The 20816-nt window shown below is 44.1% G+C and overlaps 1 protein-coding gene across 5 annotated transcripts in view; it reads left to right on the top strand.

Moving 5' to 3' along the window:
- LOC126108581 (sorting nexin-13-like) overlaps positions 1 to 20816 on the top strand; it is a 417686-nt gene that overhangs the window by 197737 nt on the left and 199133 nt on the right. For 2 of the 5 annotated variants that reach the window (XM_049913874.1, XM_049913872.1), the window contains exon 10: positions 6314 to 6430. The exons of 1 other annotated variant lie outside the window; for it this stretch is intronic. In XM_049913874.1, the coding sequence (XP_049769831.1) occupies positions 6314 to 6430 (117 nt within the window). The remainder of the gene's footprint in view (positions 1 to 6313; positions 6431 to 20816) is intronic. 2 more of the 5 variants (XM_049913875.1, XM_049913873.1) reach the window with 2 other exon arrangements.

The raw sequence follows: 20816 nt of genomic DNA, 5'->3' as shown, positions 1-20816 counted from the left end.
TGGCCGTACCTTTTTGTAACACCCTGTGTATGGAAAGAGGCAGGACAGTGAAATTACTGCAAGGTGCTAAATGACTGGGCATCCGTGACTCTTCATGGAACGTGGGATTTGGAGGCTCGCTCTGCAAAGGAGGGTAGATGGTGATCTGTGGCATCTCTGCTGAAAGTGCACAATGCTGGTGTGTGCACAAGTGTTCCGGAGCATACCGTTCGTCGTACATTGTTGAACGTGAACCTTTGCAGCAGGCCACCCGTACCTGTTCACATGTTGACCCAATGACATTGTCAATTGCAATTGCAGTGGGCACGGGACCATCGGGATTCGACCGTCGATCAATGTAAATGTGTCGGCTGCTTGGGTGAAACACATTTTTGCTTCACCAGGTTGACGGTCATCTCTACACGTCCCGTCGTTGAGGTGAATGGTGGCTGGAAATATGCAGCGCACCACGGATGCAATGTGGTACGAGCAGTATTATGCCACGGGACACATTCTCCTGCTCTTGTACGGGACATGTGGTACTAATTGAAGACACGCTGACAGCTGTGAACTGCCTGCATCTTTTCGTGCTTTTCTTCCTCGACAGTGATGTCATCTTTCAGCAGTTGTCTGTGTCTCAGAGCCAGAACCGTGCTACAGCGGTTTGAGCAGCATTGTGGTGAACCCGCGTCGATGTCTTGGCAACCAAATTTGCCTGATGTAAATCCTAAGGAACCCGTCTGGTCACTATCGGGCAACATCACCGTATACGCCAGTCGGAGGCCTGTAATTGTGCAAATTACGTGTCCCGTGTCCAGACATTTAATGCCACAAACCTGTCAATAAACTGTCAGATATCTGGCACACAGACTCAGCTATGTATTTTGTTCTAAGGATGGACAAACGAACTATTAAGCAGGTGATTGTAATGTCTCAGGTCATCCGTGTATGAGCTATGATGTCAGAGTTGATGGAGTGAAGGATAGAGTATACCTCACAGATATCGTAAACCCGTGATGGCACACGTGATGCAGTGGCTCGAAGCTGAGAGCTGGAATTGCTCACTAGAATTGAACTCTGCCTCTTATAGTGTCTCCAACTTCTCCATAATCACATATTTTGCTGCCCAAATAATGAAACACATCTACAGTATAAAAAACAGGATAGATGGCTACTCATTGTGAAGATGACACATTGAGTTGGAGACGGACGCAATGAAAAGTCCTTACACATTTAGTTTTCGCCCAAAGTCTTCTTCAGAAAAGAAAATACGTTCCTCCCCCCTGCACTCCCTGCCTCCACACACACACACACACACACACACACACACACACACACACACACACAGTCATTCATTCATTCATTCATTCACACAAGCAAGCACACGTCATGCAAATGTGACTGTGATCTATGACAGTTTGGGCCGGAATGCAGCTGTCACAAGAATGAAAGCAGCAGTCTAGAGGGGCAGGGAAAGGTCCGGGTTAGCAGGGTATGGGAGAGGAGAGAGCAGAATGCTGCCTGGCAGGGTGTGCACGGGCTAGACAGCAAGGCAAAGCATTAGGAGGTGGTGTGTCGGGGAGAGGGGGAGGGACAGAGAGTGAAAAATGAGAGGAACAGGGAAGGGGAAACGGTGGGTGGGTATGTTGGAAGAGGTGGCACACAAAGAGATTGTGATGGATTTCGAAAAGGGAGCAGATGAGTGGATGTGGGGGTGGAAACTGTTGGGTGGAGGGTATGGGGACAGTAGATTACTGTAGTTTGTTGCAAGGATAATTATGAGAGCAAAGAATGTGTTGTAAGGATAACTCCAATCTGGGCAATTCATAAAAGTTAGTGGTGGAGACGTGGCTCCATACTGCTGTGGTAGTGATGCAGCAATTGAAATCGAGAGTATTAATATTCAGCTGCCTGTTGTGCACAGGTTGGTCTACTGTGCTCTCGACCACAGTATGACAGTTGCTGTTCTTACTGGTTGGCAGCTGGTTTGTAGTCATACCAATATAAAAAGCTTTACAATGATTGCAGCAGAGTTGGTGTAAGACGTGGCTGCCTTCACAGGTATTGGATAGGATAAGCCTGTGGGATGGCCTAGGATGTTGTGGGTGTTGGGCAGGTAGCGGGCCCCCTTTCAGGAGCGGTGGGACGGATCTCAGGTAGGCTGTCCCTTACTTCAGGGCACGATGATAGGTAATCAGAGCCTTGACAGAGGATGTATTCAGTTGTTCCAGTCTTGGGTGGTATTGGGTGACAAAGGGGGCTCTCCTTAGTAGCTGGTTCTTGGGAGGCGGGATTGGTTGTGTGTGGGGGAAATGGCACAGGAAATCTGTTTGTGGACTAGTTCCTGGGCCATACTGCCTGTCTGTCAAGGCTGTATGGGAGGGACTTTTTTGTGTGAAAGGGATAACACCTGTCGAAATGCAAGTACTGTCGGTGGTTGGTGGGTTTAATGTGGGCAGAGGTGCGGATGGAGCCAGCAGAGATGAGTCCAGATCGTGAAGATGTCATCAGTGAATTTGAACCAGACTAAGGGTTTGGCGTTTTGGGAGACTACGAAGATCTCCTCCAGATGGCTCGTAAACAGATTGGCATAAACAGATTTGTAGCTACAAACCTTATTGACAGTCTCACTAGAGCCAGGGATTAGCGATCGTGATGTCATCTTAGTGGCGAGGGTCCGCAGCTTGTGGTCTAGTGGCTAGGGTTGCTGTCTCTGCATCACGGGGTCCTGGGTTTGATTCCTGGCCAGGTTGGGGATTTTCTCTGCCTGGGGACTGGGTGTTCGTGCGGTCCTCATCATCTTATCATCATTCGTGACATGGGCTAGATTGGACTGCGAAAAAATTGGACTGTGTAAAAATTGGGACTTTGTACGGGCACTGATGACCGCGCAGTTGAGTGCCCCACAAACCAATCATCATCATCATCATCACAGTGGTGACGGTTACTAAAATTAATAAATCTGTCAAGAAGGCTAGGAGAGTATTTATACTAGAAAAAAGCAGGTAACCATGTATTAGGATCCCATTTAGACACTGTATTGACACCATTTAGTTCCAGTGCAACAGACATGGAAGAATTACAGCAAAGTTTAAACTGATTGTAAATCATGCTCTGGAGATGGGTGTGCCAAGCAAATGCATTAACCATTTCACAGCTAAAGATGCACTCTTTGCATTCCGTGGCGAGGTAGCTTTTGTATTGGAGGTGTACATTTCACCAGATGACGGTGTCTGTGCCGAGAGATGGCATTCCAGCCAATATGAAATACTTACCATTTGATTTTTTGAAAACTATTAAGTGAAAAAAATTGTTTTTGTACATTTTACAGGCCGATCTCTTCACTCGATAAAGAATTTAATTTCTTTCCATTATCACTCATACTTACAGTGCTTCATCAAATTAAGTAAATTAGAGTTTGTAGAGGTAGAAATGCTTTGTGTAAATTTTGAGTATGGTTGATTTTAGCTCATACATCACAGTGAATGGAATGTAGATGAAAAAGATACTGAAATTTTATTTAAAATGGTGAGCAGAATGACATCTCATTTTGTTTTAAAGTTATTAGGTTTTATATCTGAGGGACGGTCATGTGCAGTCACATGATCGTAACAATCATCGTATCTCATAAAGGATTCAAGATATCAAAATAAGTTTTTTTGCAAATGATAAAGTATGTGCCTAATTGCATGTTATGTGGTAAATACTCGAAACTTTTGTATTCACTGAGGTATGGAAGTAACTCGACTGTAGCAGGGAGAGGTCGGCGGCTCGGGATGCTTTCAGATATCCGTGGCAGTGTAGGAAAACCCAAACAGCAGCACTTATACATCTGACAGCACCTGGAGAACGGCATAGAATAACTGGTGTGCATGCCCACAGCAGCGAAAGGGTTGAGGATGGAAAAGGCTGTCCATGGCTTAATAATCAAATTCAGAAACTGCTGAGGAAACAGGGATTGTTGCACTATTGGTTTTTTTTAAAAGGAGAAGAAGAAGAAGAAGAAGAAGAAGAATGTGCAAATGCTGATATCGAAAAGTTAGTAGAAAATTGTGCATCTGCCAGGTCATCACTGTGTGAAGCAAAGCATACAACTTCCACTGTCACACCCAGCGCCAGATTTTGGTGAGAACCCAAGAAAATCCTGGTCGTATGTAAAATCAGTAAGTGCCATTCATTGATGAGTTTGCTGTGGAAACAGGTGATGTCAAAAGGAAAACTAAAGATTTACATTTCACATTTAAGAAATCATTCACACAGGAAGGTCGTACGAGCAAGTCATCGTCTGTAGCAGAGAGTCCGGGTAACGGACATATAGGTATATCTGCCTTAGAGAAGTAACTGAGAAAGCGAAAAACAGGTGAGTTTCCAGGTCCGGATGGACTCCCAGTCCTGTTTTACAGAGAGTACTGTGTGACACAAGTCCCTTACGCAGCTTGCATTTATTGCAAATGTCTCGCCTAGGGCAAAGCCCCAAGCGACTGGAAAAAAGTACAGGTGACTCCTGTATGTAAGAAAGGTAAAAGAATTGACCTGTATAATTATGGACTCTTATCCTTCACATTTGTTTGCTGCAGAATTCTGGAAGTTGAAATACAATAAATTTCATTGAGACAGGGAAGCTCTTGTCGACAGATCGGCACAGATTTAGAAGGGATTGCTCATGTGTAACTCAGCTTGTCCTTTTCTTATGCAATATCCTGCGAACTGTGAATGTAGGGCAACAGGCGATTCCATATTTGTAGATTTTCCATAGTGTTTTACACGGTGCCCCGACGCAGACCATTGACGAAGGTCTGAATGGATGGATTAGTGAGTTGCTCAAAGACTTTTTGAGTAGTAGAACCCAGTATGTTGTCCTCGATATCCAGTGTTCGTTAGGGACGAGGGTATCATCAGGAGTGCCCTACAGCTGGTTATGAGGACCACTCTTATCTGTGTGCATTAATGCTCTGGCAGACAGAGTGAAGAGTAATTTACAGCTGTTTGCTGATGAGGCTCTAGTGTGCAGGTGTACAGGAAGGTGTCGTCATTGACTGACTCTCGTGGGATACGAGATGAGTTGAACAAAAATTTTTAATGGATGTGATTTTTCTAAACGTAGAAAAATGTAAATTAGTGTGGAAAAACAATCCTATAACATTGGAATACAGCATTAGTAATGTGCTGACAGACTCAGTCACATAAATTAAAAATCTAGGCATTGCAATGTTATACAAAATGGAATGAGCACTGCAGGTTGCTAGCTATGCTCGAGTTTGTTTATTGCAAGTATTTTGGGAAAGTGTAACTCATCTGTAGAGAAGACAGTATATAGAACACTAGTGCGACCCATTCTTGAGTAATGCTCGAGTGTTTGGGATCCCCACCAGAGGTGTGCCACTAGATTTGTTACCGGTAGGGTCGATAAGCGTGAAAATATTACAGAAATACTTCGTGAACTCAAATGGAAATCCCTACCCGGGGAGAAAATATACTCTTTGTGAGTCAATATTGCAGAAATTTAAGAACTGATACTTGAGACCAACTGCACAGTGCTACTACTACTGTCAACATACATTTCTGGTCCACAAAGATGACAGAAATTATGGTTCTAACGGGGGCTTATAGACAATCGTTTTTTCCTTGCTCTATTTCCAGGTGGAACAGGAAAGTAAGTGACTACAGTGCTACAAGATACCCTCTGCTCTGCACCGTACGGTAGCTTGCGGAGTATATAAGCAGATTTAAATGGAGATTCAGATCATCTCAAACACAAGGCCAGTTTATTTCAAATAGTCCTGCCTCATTCGTTTTACCCATAGGACACAATATTGTTTTGTTCATAGATTCCTCAAAAGGTGTTTCGTAATATATAAAGCTAGTCGACACACACACACACACACACACACACACACACACACACACACACACACACACACACACACACGCTTCCCTCTCTCTTGAACTGGAGCCTAAGTGACCTTTCATTCCTTTCCAAGCTATCCATGTCTCCTGTCTGAGGAAGGAACTGATACTTGTGAAAACTGGGTTAGTGGTGTTTACCTTTGTATGTAAATATAATCAGTACTGAAATTTCATCTCCTGAAGCCTTTCTGTGTCCTTGTAATCTTACTGTTTTCTGATACGATTTTTCCTTTTGTCATAAGTAACACTGTACGTAATATAATTCGACGTATCGGGCCACTACAACTGTCGATATTTGTGCTGTGTCGGTAGTGTTTATAGTTCTGAGTAGTTTACGTGTAGCTGGTGTCGTGGTGTACTGTGTAGTGTTAGTATGTAGTTTTAGTGTACGTTCTAGTACTTAGCAGTAACACAGCTCGCCATTCAGCAGAGTTGTGGCCGTGTGCAGGATCGGATGGGGTAGTTTGCACCCCAACGTGTGCCAGTGTGGACGGGAGCCTGGGCGTGCCCGTGCCCGTCCCCCCGGACTCGGGTTCGCCGGAAGGTACGGCAAGAGAGCTGAATTTGCCTATCTGTCTATGTGTGTTTCTCTCTCTCTCTCTCTCTCTCTCTCTCTCTCTCTCTCTCTCTCTGCTGTCAGTGTCGTAGCTGTCGGAGGGGCTCGGCTGCTCTGCTCTTCTGTGTCTGCTTTGCAAATGTGGTGCTTTGGGTGTTGCTTGCAGCTTCACCTGTTTGCTTGTACCAGTGGAGGGATATCCGGCTGCCTTTTCTGTGTGCTCTGCTTGCGGAAGTGGGCAGGTGCTTCAGATCTGTGGATGAATATACTTTGGGTCTTTGGTGATTTTTTGTTTTTGTTTTATTGGCAATAGGCCATTGTCTGAGGCATGTTTTTATGTTTTATCATTTCATCTCCTATTGCTGAAGACATTGGAATGTAGAAAGACTTACTAGTTTCAACTCAAACATGTTTAGCAAGTCAAACTGTCTATATGTACCTGTGCTAGAGATCAGAAACAGATTAAGAGTCTAATGTTGAGAGTTGTGTGCAGTACAAATGGAGGTGCCACTGTTAAGTCTACATCTACATCTGTACTCTGCAAGCCACTGGATGGTGTGTGGCGGAGGGTACCTCAAGTACATCATTGCTGTACTCGCTGGCTTTCTACCCACGGACAGGGTGTCTGATGAGTCACTCCATATTTTTAAACAGTTATAATTTTTTTTATTTATGAACCAATTTTTGTAGAACTACTTTTGTTAAAAACAGCACTCTGAGGTTGCGTCTGACACCATTTTAAACCTCCACATAAGCTCCAGCATTCTCTATGCATTTTTATTTAAACAAACTGCTGCCTGCGACACGTTAGGTGGAAAACTGGCTAATGCCGCAGATGTTACTGCTTCCAATTCGTCCACGGTCTGCGGTATTTTCTTGTAAACCTTCCGTGTAGTCCACTACCAGAGGAAAAAATCGCAAGGCATTGAATCGGGGCTGTGGGCGGGCCATTCGTGTGCACCACGTCTGCCGACCCGACGACCGGGGAAACGATTGTGCAGCCATTCGCGGACACCACTTGCAAAAGGTGCAGGTGCTAAGTCCTGCATGAAGTGAAGCTGTTGTCTGTTCCATTGTAAAATTACTGGCATACACAATCTTGCAGCATTTCCAGGTATCTTTCATGATTCATCATGTGCCGCAGAAAGAAAGGACCGACAATTTCGGATTACGTGATATCATACTGCACTGTCGCCTTTGGAAACCCTTGTACTTTTTGAACACATTCGTGTGCATTTCTGGCTGCCCAATTATGGCAATTATGCCTGTTTCCAAATCATCCAATGTGGAGAACTGCATCATCAGTCCACAGAAGGTTCTCAAAAAATTCACGCCAACCGTCATTCCGACCAAAGAAAATTTCTCCAAACTCTAGTCCTGTCACAGTCATCAGAAAACAATTGTTGCACATTATATGCTTCCACAGTGTAAAAGTGAGATCTTTCTTAAGAATTGTTCCAATTGCAAAGGTGAAAGACTACTTTCACTAGATACTTGACACAGTGATCACAGCTCCTCGTAAAGATTTCACAAACTCTGTCGACATTCTGTGGTGTCCTCAAAGTTGACAATCTTCTTGCACTGACACCACTCCCTGTTGTTAGTAATTTGGAATGGCAATTTTTTAGTGTTTTTGCATTTAGTGTTGCACGGATCCCTCGTTCAGCCCTCCACCACCTTTCTACTCGCACCACAGATCCCCAGACCTCATGCCAAGCTGCTATTTTCACCCGTTCTTCCACACTCGACACAGGCGGCACTTTCCAACTGAAACAAAAGAAAAAAAAAATTATGTTAGACACCACTTCAAGGAGTGCCATTTCTAAAGAAAAAAGTAGTTCTAAGAAAAGTGGTTCATAAGTAAAGAAATTATAACCGTTTAAAAATAGGTAATGACTGAACAGGCACCCTGTAGGGGCAAGAGCATGACAAGTCTGAAAACAGTGGTGCTGAAGTCACTTCCAACTCGTTGACTGATTTCCTCTTACTAAAACACACAGGAGTGTAAACCGTTGACATTCAGTGCAGTAGCTTGCTATTTTAGTGTGACACTGGCGGGGGAAAGATAACTCCCGGCATCAAGTGGGCTCCAACTGTAAAACTTTGTAGGGTGTAAGGCAAAAATTAAGTCATGCATTGTATGCAATTGCAAATTTGCTCCATAAGAGGAAGTGTGATCTCGGAAAAAGTTTGATTCTACCGTCCACACTTCAGACAAAAAACATACAAAATTCGTGCAGTCCAAACAAAATGTTTGTATTATTGTTTAATAAATTAGTTTACAGTAGAGTTCGAAATTTTTTGTACGTGTACACATATACATACCTTTATGTGCATACTTAAACAACTACTCGTGTGTGTGTGTGTGTGTGTGTGTGTGTGTGTGTGTGTGTTTAAAGAGAAACAGTGTCCATTGCTAACCAACTGGTAAATAATATGAGAATTACCCAGAAAGTAAAGCACTGCATTTTTTTTCCTCAGCCGAAAACAATGCTACGAATGTGAAACGTTACTTAGGTTTTATCTGAAGTATTTGACGTCTCCTGAGTCGGCGCGCCAAGTTTCTGTCACTTCTTACAGATAGCGTAGCTGCAGGACAGTTCCAAAATGGCATCTGCAGGTGATGTACATTACAAGCAAGGTGCCATCATTGAATTTCTCACTGCAGAGAAAGAAACTGTGGACAATATTCACAAATGCTTGTACAAAGTCTGCAGAGCATCTGCAGTTGACAGAAGCACAGTTAGTCACCGAATACGGAGGGTGAGATCATTGGAATACGGTTCGTCGGAGCTCCACAATTTGCAGTGGTTGGAGAGCACATCCACAGCTCTCGCACCAGACGTGTTGCAGCGAGCGAGCTGATGTTGTCATTCACAAGGACAGACGCATTACAACTCGGCAGTTGGTGCTGCGGCTGTCGATTCACAAGGACAGACGCATTACAACTCGGCAGTTGGTGCTGCGGCTGTCAATCGACAACGGAAGTGTAGATTCAATTATCTGCTCTCTCGGATACTCAAAAGTGTGTGCTAGATGGGTTCCACAGTGTATAATGGTGGATCACAAATTGCACAGAGAAAACATTAGTCTCAATTTGGAGCTGAGGGGGAGGCCGCCATGTTCCAGATTGTGACAGGTGATGAAACCTGGGTTCACCTTTTGAGCCCTAAACAAAAAATGTGTCGATGGAATGGTGCTGTTCCCACTCCCCACAGAAGAAAAATTCGAGGCAACTGCTTCCACCAGTAAGGTCACGATCACCGTGTTCTGGGTCTGTGAAGGTGTGATTCTCATTGATGTGATGCCGAGAAGTGGTACCGTTAATTCAGAAGCACGCGTCAACACATTAACAAAACTCGAGATCTGCTTCCGGCAACTTCGGCGCCACAGCAACCCAGGAGATGTTTTGTTGCAACACGATAACGCTCGGCCCCACGCAAGTCTGAGGACTGCTGAACACATTGCAAAACAGGGTCGGACAGTGTTACCCCGTGCGCCCTACGGCCCTCACCTAGCCCCTTCAGACTTCCACTTGTTTGGGACATCGAGGGATGTCATTCGTGGAAGACATTATGAGGACAATGAGGTCATTCACACAATGGAGCACTAGCTCCACCACCAGGACACGAATTGGTTCCGACAGGGCGTACACACCTTCATTTCGCGCTGGAGGAAGGCCATAGAATGGGATGGAAATTACACGGAAAAATAGGGCGTGTAGATAAAATACCATTCTTTCGTGCGTCTAGTTCTCAACCAGAGGTTGTAGAGCGTTGAGATCATTAGGGAATGATTGACAGAAATAGAGGAAAGAAATACGCTAGAAGAAGAATGGGTAGCTTCGAGATGAAAATTTGAAGGCAGCAGAAGACCAAGTAGGTAAAAAGCCGAGGGCTAATGGAAATCCTTGGGTAACAGAAGAGATATTGAATTTAATTGATGGAAAGAGAAAATATAAAATGCAGTAAATGAAGCAGGCAAAAAGGAATACAAACGTCTCAAAAATGAGATCGACAGGAAGAGCAAAATGGCTAAGCAGGCATGGCTAGAGGACAAATGTAAGGATGTAGAGGCTTATCTCACTAGGGGTAAGATAGATACAGCCTACAGAAAAATTAAACAGACCTTTGGAGAAAAGAGAGCCACTTGTCTGAATATCAAGAGCTCAGATGGAAAACCAGTCCTAAGCACAGAAGGGAAAGCAGAAAGGTGGAAGGAGTACATTGACGGTCTATACAAGGGCGATTTACTTGAGGGCGATGTTATGGAAAAGGAAGAGGATTTAGAGGAAGATGAAATGGGAGCTTTGATACTGCATGAAGAACTTGGCAGAGCACTGAAAGACCTAAGCTGAAACAAGGCCCTGGGAGCAGACAACATTCCATTAGAACCACTGATAGCCTTCGGACAAAATTCTGCCATCTGGTGAGCAAGATATATGAGACTGGCGAAATACCCTTGGACTTCAAGGAGAATATACTAATTCCAATCTCAAAGAAAGCAGGTGTTTACAGGAGTGAAAATTACTGAACTATCACTTTAATAAGTCACAGTTGCAAAATACTAACATGAATTGTTTGCTGACGAATGGAAAAACTTGTAGAAACCAACCTTAGTAAAGATCGGTTTGGATTCCGTAGAAATGGTGGAACACATGAGACAATACTGACCCAATGATTCGTCTTAGAAGATAGATTGAGGAAAGGCAAACCTGCATTTGTGGACTTAGAGAAGGCTTTTGACAATGTTGACTGGAATACTGTTTTAAAAATTATGAAGGTGGCAGGAGTAAAATACAGGGAGCGAAAGGCTATTTACAATTTGTACAGAAACCAGATGGCTGTTATTAGAGTCGAGGGACATGAAAGGGAAGCAGTGACTGAAAAGGGAGTAAGACAGGGTTGTAGTCTATCCCCAGTGTTATTCAATCTGTATACTGAGCAAGCAGTAGAGGAAACAAAAGAAGTAAAAACTTTGAGGTTTGCCGATGACATTGTAATTCTGGCAGAGACAGCAAAGGACTTGGAAGAGCAGCTGAATGGAATGGATAGTGTCTTGAAAGGAGGATATAAGATGAACATCAACAAAAGGAAAATGAGGATAATGGAATGTAGTAGAGTTAAGTCGGGTGATGCTGAGGGAATTAGATTAGGAAATGAGACACTTAAAGTAGTAAAGGAGTTTTGCTATTTGGGGAGCAAAATAACTGATGATGGTCGAAGTAGAGAGGATATAAAATGTAGACTGGCAATGGGAAGGAAAGCATTTCTGAAGAAGAGAAATTTGTTAACATCGAGTATAGATTTAAGTGTCAGGAAGTCGTTTCTGAAAGTATTTGTATGGAGTGTAGCCATGTATGGAAGTGAAACATGGACGATAAATAGTTTAGACAAGAAGAGAAAATGTGGTCCTACAGAAGAATGCTCAAGATTAGATGGGTAGATCACATAACTAATGAGGAGGTATTGAATAGAATTGGGCAGAAGAGAAGTTTGTGGCACAACTTGACTAGAAGAAGGGATCAGTTGGTAGGGTATGTTGTGAGGCTTCAAGGGATCACTAATTTAGTATTGGAGGACAGCGTGGAGGGTATAAACTGTAGAGGGAGACCATGAGATGAGTACACTAAGCAGATTCAGAAGGATTTGGGTTGCAGTAGTTAGTCAGAAATGAAGCCCTTATAATTATCATACCTAAAACACTTGCATGTGTTTCCAGAACACAACAAGCTTTTGTCTTGGTCCAGCACAATTTTTAATCATCCAGAAAGTTTCAGTTCTGTACGTAGTGTGAATGCCATTGAGTCCATGGTTATAATTCCGAACTCGATACTCTCTCTCCTTTCTACGCTAGTTTAGTCATCTTGTATCTGACAACAGACTTGAATGACAAGTTTTCTGTTAAATGGGCAGTGACGGAGTTCGGCAAGTCGAGTATCTGTGCGTACGCAGACAGTGAGTTAGAGATGACATCGTAGTCGCTGCTGGTGCATTGAAAGCAAGTATGCACACCTCACTTCTGATCTGTAACCCTCGCAACTGTGGGGTTGTGACACTGTCAGAGTGCTGCCCAGTACCACGAGCCCCACCAGTGTAAGCTGTGGAGCTTGTAATATGGAAGAGTTGGCACTGATTTACTTAGCATTGAAGCCTAGAACCGGTCCAATTTCAATCCTTTACTAATCCTGTTAGATCTGTTTCTGCTTATATGTGTCTCTGTCCTTTATGTATATCTTTGCATAGTAATTATTGAATCCTGATAAAACTGTAGGATTGGAGAAGTGGCTTGATGGTTCACAGTTCGCATTGCGTGATCTGCTACAGCCAATTTATTTGTGTTTCTCAGATCACACTTGGTGTTTTGTTGTTTAAGCTAGTTGTTAATGCTGCTTCTTATAGTTGCTATTTAAAGTTGACTGCATGTGTGAGGGATTGTTGTACACTCCTGCTGTGGCAAGCAGCAGTCATAGATACTTTATGGTGTTGAAATACGCTATGTGGTCAAAAGTACCTGGACACCCCCAAAAACATTCATTTTTCATATTAGGTGCATTGTGCTGCCAGGTATGCCATATCAGCGACCTCAGTAGTCATTAGACATCGTGAGATAGCAGAATGGGGCACTCCATGAAACTCGTGGATTTGAAACGTGGTCAGGTGATTGGGTATCACTTGGGTCATACATCTGTACGCGAGATTTCCACACTCCTAAACATCCCTGGGTCCACTGTTTCTGATGTGATAGTGAAGTGGAAATGTGAAGGGACACGTACAGCACAAAACCGTACAGGCCGACCTCGTCCGTTGTCTGACACATAGCTGACAGTTGAAGAGGGTCATAATGTGTAATAGGCAGACATGTATCCAGACCATCACAGAGGAATACAGTAATTCCAAACTGCATCAGGATCCACTGCAAGTACTGTGACAGTTAGGCAGGAGGTGAGATAATTTGGCTTTCACAGTTGAGCGGCTGCTCATAAGCCATACATCGCACTGGTAAATGCCAAACGACGCCTCACTCATTGTAAGGAGCGTGAACATTGGATGATTGAATAGTGGAAAAATGTTATGTGAAGGAGTGACGAATCACAGTATACAATGTCACAATCTGATGCCACAGTGTGGATATGGCGAATGCCCGTGAATGTCATCTGCCAGCGTGTGTAGTGCCAACAGTAAAATTCGGAGGCAGTGATGTATGTTGTGGTCTTGCTTTTTATGGAGGGGGTTTGTACCCCTTGTTTTGCATGGAACTATCACAGCACAGGCCTACATTGATGTTTTAAGCATTCTGGCATCCCACTGTTGAAGAGCAATTTGGGGATGGCGATTTCAAGACGATCGAGCACCTGTTCATAATGCACAGCCTATGGCAGAGTGGCAACACGACAATAATGTCCCTGTAATGGACTGGCCTGCACAGAGTCCTCACCTGAATCCTACAGAACACCTTTGGGATGTTTTGGAATGCTGACTTCGTGTCAGTCCTCACCACCAATATCAATACCACTCCTCCGTGCAGCACTCCATGAAGAATGGGCTGCCATTACCCAACAAATCTTCCAGCACCTGATTGAATGTGTGCCTGCGAGAGTGGAAGCTGTCATCAAAGCTAAGGGTGGGCTAACACCATAGTGAATTCCAGCATTACCGATGGAGGGTGCCACAATCTTTTAAGTCATTTTCAGCCACGTGTCCAGATACTTTTGATCACGTAGTGCATGCATTCACCTATATAGTTATTTTTAACACTTTGTCAATACCGTGTCATTTTAGCACCCTGCCAGTGCGATCAGTCACTTTTTACAAATGGGGCGAAAATTATCCCTGTAGCTGGTTCTTTTTCACTACAAGCTACGAGTAATTTAAGACGTACTGCTGTATTTAGAGCGCACAGCACCAATTCTTATGCATTAAAAACTTCATAATGCATGTCAGTGTGAGTATGTGGTCTTAGAATGCATTCTGATGTTGTCCCGGCTGTTGCCTGGCCACTTAGCGGGTACAGTCACATCAGTGTGACTACTACAAATGTTCGATTTCAGTGTACAACAGCTACTGGCAAACAGCACGTGGTAGCACTATCATTGGAGGGTATATAAAGCGTGTCGGGTACCCGAAATCAGCACAGTCATTGTCGTAATGCAGGAATGGAATGATTTATCTGAAGTCCAGAAGGGCACAAGTTAAAGTGCACTTCGCACGCAAAATGGTGCTATCCAAAATAGGTGCCGAAACAACTGTGGTGCACCACCTGTGGTGATGGGTGAATGGTAGCTGCAGCGGTGTGTACAGAGAAGTAGATGCGCAACTGTTGAGGAACTGACCACCCGGGTGAACAGAATGGATAAGAACAGTGTTTTCTCTTTGAATGTTTAGCAGCTGTTTCTATATAGAGGCCTCCACAGCACATGCCTCGTTCGTGCACCCGTGGCGACAGAGACTGGAATTAGTATACCAGTATTGCAACTGGTGTTTGAAGGCAGGTGACCTTTTCAGGTGACAGATGGCTGGTGGTGTTTACAGGACCTGTTAAAAAAAATTCCAAAACATTTGTGATCTCGTGCCAGTGGTGCATTGGAGTGTAATGCGGTTCATATCCCTGCACGTGCCTGTGTTTAGTGTGTAACTACCAGAAGTTTCATTGTTGTATGTCTGTTAGTTATTGTTAAGAGCTGTATCGAGTAGAACATTGTCTGTCACAGATTGTCTCCATTCAATGTTGTGTGAAACTCGAGAAGCCGTTTAGAGAGGGACACCAAGTGATGGTGGAAGCCTACACTTACGAGTGCATAAGCCGTACTCGGTGTTACGAATGGTTCGTACGGTTTAAAAATGACGCGACAGAAACTAAAGATGATCCTCATTCAGGGTGCCTTTCGGCATCTACAGGTGACGGCAGTGTCGGGAATGTCAACGAAATTGTGTGTGCCGATCGAAGACTGACTGTCAGAGAGATCGCAGAAGAATGCAACGTTTCAGTTGGATTGTGTCGTGAAATCCTGACAGACCATCTTGGAACGCATCGTGTTGCCGCCTAGTTCGTCCCGCAAGCCCACGAGTCGAGACCAGAAAGACCTTTGCTTCGCAATCTGTGAAGAGCTATTGGATCGCGCAAATGGGAATGAGTTTTCCTTAACGGACTTGTAACTGGAGATGAGACGTGGGTACACAGTTATGATGTCGAGACAGGGTTCGATCTTCACAGTGGGTCGAGAAAGGTTTTCGAGGATGAAAAAGCTCGTCAGCTCAGGTCAATTGTCAAAGCTGTGCTGATAGTTTTTTTTTGACTTTGAAAGGTTAGTTCATCACGAATTTTGTGCCACAGGGACAAGCTGTTAATCGATGGTACTATCGAGACATGTTGTGACAAATGTGAGACCTAAAGTGTAGCGAGACAATTTGTGGTCTCGGAACACGATAACGCACGCGCACGGTCATCCCTGTTGGTCTGTGACTGTTGCACAACAAATGAAATGATTGTGCTGCGTCATCCAATGTACTGTCCAGGCCTGGCCTCTGCAGACTTTTTTTCTATTTCCGAAGTTGAAAACTGCGTTGAAAGGATGAAGATTTGCAACGATAGACAAGATGAAGAAAAGTTTCAAACGGTTCTTCGTGCGTTCAAGCGAGAAGCGTAGCGAGACTGCTTCCAGAAGTGGAAACGGCATTGGGAGCGGTGTATCAATTGTGGAGGAGAGTATTCTGTAGCAGACCGTGCACAATAAGTAAGAGGGAAGTGTAGAAAAATTCTGTGTACAAAGTGCCAGAATTTTTTGAACAGGTCTCATACTGCACGAAATGTCTGAATGCGAGGACAGTGCGACAATCGTCGGAAGGGTCTGGGCGAGATTGAGGAGCTTTACGATCTGGAGAATGTTTTTGTGGCATTCCCAGAGTGATATTGCCTTTTTGGAGGGCACGTTGGTCTGTACAGGTATGCATCTATCTTCAGGGACCACTTCCACTCCTAGACTTAGTTTTTCATCGGCACGACAGTGCTGTGTGACAACAGAGCTCAGAGTGTATATGCGTTGTTTACAGAGCACAGGATGACTTTACCATACTCCCCTGGCAACCAAATTCCACGGATTTAAACACGGTCGAGAATTTGTAGGAACACCTCGATCGGGCTGTTTGTGCCACAGATCCTCAGCCGAGAAACGTAAAGCGGATGGCCGTGTCACTGGATTCGGCACGCGTCATTATCCCTGTCGGTAGCTTACAGAACCTCATTTTCTTTCTTCCTGTATCTCTCACAGTAGCCCTCTCGGCAAATGGTTGTTATTCAGGTTTTGGCAGGTGGTCGCATTAATGTGGCTGGACGGTGTGTAACAGTCTGGCTTGCTGCGCTTGTTTAAGTTTGAAATGGCTATTCTAGTCTTTACAGCCTCTGTTGATGTCTGCGGCATTAGGAGACAAAATGTTACGCACAGGAATGTACTAGACCGTGACGTACTGACCGTGAAAGCCTACAACGTATATTCCTCGGCCGCCAATTTGCGTCAGCTCGGTCATTAAATTGGAGCTGTCACCGTCAGCGATAATAATGTGACCATTAGGACGTGTCGCCGACCCCATTGCGATTTACTTGCCCATGTACAGGTCTTCGGTAAGCTGTGCGCCCCTTCGAAACTGGTACTGCATCCGTGAAAGGCTGGAAAAGATTCAATGTCGCCTGTGTTCTGAGTCGACACGGTTGCCACTTATAGTGTTGTGCACTGTGGTCAACTTTCAATGTGATAATCTTCCTCAGTACTATGGTGTGACCGTTGTTCTGTTAGACTTCATTTCTAGCTTTACAATAATTGATTTAAAATCCAGAAAGGACATCATTCAGGGTGTATACGACCCGGGAGATCTGGGAAAAACCTGGGAATTTTTTCATCTGGGAGAAAACCGGAAAAACCCGGGAATTTTGTAGGATTTCGGGAATTTTTCATTGTTTTAGTTTTCAGTTAAATTTTTGTGATTTTCACTGGTAAGAACCAATACTCTAACAAAGGGTATTACTATATCCCGCTTCTGCAGAATAATACTGCAGCAACAAAACATGAACGAGAGGGGGAAAAAAAAGAAAAAAAACCACGAAAATAAAACTTAAGTCGCAAAGGAAATACGCCATATACAACAATAAAACAGTGCGCATACAAGCTTTTGCGAACAACGAAGTGTATCAAAAGCTTTGGGAAGACTAAGCAATGCTTCCTAACAAGAAATTGCCTCCGATGAGCGTGACGTGACAGCTGTTTACATTATATTCGTTTGAGCAGTTGCGGGCGGCCTCTTGTGCATGCGCAGTTGAGTCGCGTATGAGGAGTACCTTCTCTCGCTTCTGGCTACAGACATGTGGCTGGGTGCCACTATCTAATATTGCCCCGGTTCGGAAATATCGGAGATCCGGGGCTGAGCCACAGAGCAGTCTGAGTTGTAGTGGGGAGGTGGGTAGTCTCCACGTGACCTGTGTTTATGTTTAATGATTTTGCTGTTTCCTCTCTATTTATTGCTCTCACATTAAATGAAAACGAAGTGGATGTCTGTGGCCGGGAGGTATCAAGTGAATTAAAATACGTTCGCATAATTACGGAAGTCTAAAATATGTTATAGTGCACATTTTCCATCTTCTAGCTCATATTATGCATTTTAGTATGGTGTACAAAATTCCAATGCTCTTGAAGTACCCTCTGATGCCTTGTTTCTTTTATGACATAATGCAAGATCTTTTAATGTTTTACACGTACGAACATGCGGGCAGTTGCGCCTATTATCTGGCGCTCTCTGGCAACTACTGAAGTGAACCAGTTTCGAACAGGTCACATGAAAATATTGCGAATGGTAGTTTGAACTGCGTTGCTTTCAAAGTAAATTTCCGTCTATGCAAGATGAACTATGTGCGAAAATGTATGATGAATTTCTTAAATCACAGAGGGTTTGACTCTCCTTTAAAAATCAACTCTTTGAGGATGACCATCTAGAAGAATTTCGAGCCTAGAAGATCAGATATTTACGTTGTTATAAAAAATTTTAATGGCACAGTTGTGTGATGTATCTTAAAGTGTAAAACGCGCAAAAATGATCATTATATGTGGAAGCTTAGCTTCTCCTCCAACTTATTAATTTTCGGGACCAATATTATATGTGAAAGCTTTGATTTTCTTGTAGCAACACTATGTATCCTATATTTATTTAAACCATTAACTTTTCTTATTTGTGTGTTCGCACTACTTAAGAGTGATCTTGCTATTGGCTGACTACATCACATGTCCAATTCTGTCATCAGCTGGCGAGATCACGTGACATGAGCTATGACTGGCTTACAAAACGGCGTCGCTATCTCTCTTTCTGTGCTTCAGAAAATAACATGCGGTGTTTGGTGAAATTCGAATTTATAACTTTGTAACACGAAAATATGCAGCGTACATGTTGCTGCACATCAAAGATCTGAAATTCTACGTCTGTGTATAAAACCATAAACATTCGAAGAATTAATAAGTTTTACAGTGCCGAGGAAAGGCGTACTGTCACTTAACACGGAGAAAGTTTAATTTCACCCGGGAGAAAGTGTATTTTCAACCGGGAAATCCAGGAAAAATCCGGGAATTTTTTTTTTCCTTGTCCATTTATACACCCTGTCATTGCTACATCACAGTTTATAAGCAGCTGATGATGTTACTCGAGCGTTAACAAGTCACGTACTCTCTTGCTTCAACAGTTCACAGGCGTCACGTCGGATAATGTTGTGGAAGCTGCACAGTGTTTCGACGAGACAGCTGCTCGTCATCTTCAGGTGCTTGCTGACGTGTTGCTGCAATAGCTCACCAATATATATACGCTGACTCGCTAGGAGAACGCAGGCACCAAGGGTTCAGGCCGTAGTGTAATCTTACACAATCGTAGAGTACGACGACATCCAGTACCCCCTGCCGCGCAAACAGGCTGCAGGCTTCTCATCCGCGATGCAGGAAAAACCCGGCTGCAGACAGTGGCCCAGCGTGCGTGTTGGCACCTGTTTAAATGTGCGGACTCTGATTCTCCGTCTGGGTCGACTGGGATTCGTCCGTCTGCAGCTGACGGTGCCTCAGTACCACCAGTGCTGGTTCTCGTGCCTTGCCGAGTTGAAATCGTGTGCCGCTGTCGATCGGGTCATTATTTATACGAATTTCGACTGCTCCTTTAATGATGGGAGTCCCAATTTGTGGAAGTGGACGAAAGGATCTTTGTCTCTGCGTAGTTCGTGCCGTGTCTCGTGTCGAGACAGTGTTCAGGTAGAGCAGACTTTTCTGGCTGACCCAGTCTGGTGTGACATTTATGTTCAGTACATCTATCCTTAACAGTGCGACACGTCTGGCCAGTGTACTATTTCCCACACTGGCACGGGATTTTATATTTCCCTAGTCTCCGTAGACCTAGGTCATTTTCAACAGAACCCAGCATAGTTTGCACACGCATTGGAGGGCAGAAGACACATTTTACGTAATGTTTTTTTTGAATAGCCTGCCAATAAACAGACCTGTAATGCATTTAAATCTGCACAATAAGTAAAAGGGAAGCGTAGAAAAATGCTGTGGACAAAGTTCCAGAATTTTTTGAACAGATCTCATACTGCACGAAATGTCTGAAAGCGAGCACGGTGCAACCAAAGCTCGATAACAGCCAGAAAAAAAAAGAAACAGAGAGCTCGAAGAGGGTGGTTTTTCTATATGTTGGTGGTGTGTCCTTAATATTGGCAGGCTGTTCAAAAAACGTGACATAATGTGTGTCTTCCACTCTCCAGCACGTGTGCAAACTGTGCCGGTTTCTGTTGAAGACGATCCGGGTCTACGGAGACCAGGGATGTATAAAATCCTGTGCGAGTGTGGGAAATTGTGCACTGGCCAGATGTGTCGCACTGTTAAGGATAGATGGGCCGAATGTAGATGTCGCACCAGACTGGGTCAGCCAGAAAAGTCTGCTCTGCCTGAACATTGTCTCGACACGGGAAACGGCACGAACTATGGAGAGACGAAGATCCTTTCGTCCACTTCCACCTACTGGGACTCCGTCATTAAAGAAGCAGTCGGCAGGAAGCAACTCCTGCACACAGGTGATTCTGCACAAATAGCAATGTGGGATGTTTCGTAGGATTTTATGGACTGTGCTCGCTGGAGTGTCCCTGTGTGCTACAGGTTTGCACACCACCTCTCGACCCCTGCTGCAGTGCTGTGGCCACATCTTCCACAGACATCCGATCGACTGCTTTCCTCCTCCTGCCACATTGCACTTCGAAAGAACCTGTCTTTTTGAATTTTGAAATGATTTTCTCCAGAGCCTTAGCAGATATTGGATCAGTATCTTCTTTTCATACCCTGAGTGTGTGGAACTTGTGCAGA

The sequence above is a fragment of the Schistocerca cancellata genome, chromosome 11 (assembly GCF_023864275.1).
Source record: "Schistocerca cancellata isolate TAMUIC-IGC-003103 chromosome 11, iqSchCanc2.1, whole genome shotgun sequence".
NCBI lineage: Eukaryota > Metazoa > Arthropoda > Insecta > Orthoptera > Acrididae > Schistocerca > Schistocerca cancellata.
Note: the sequence above shows the minus strand (reverse complement) of the source record. Positions and strands in the feature narration are given on the sequence as shown.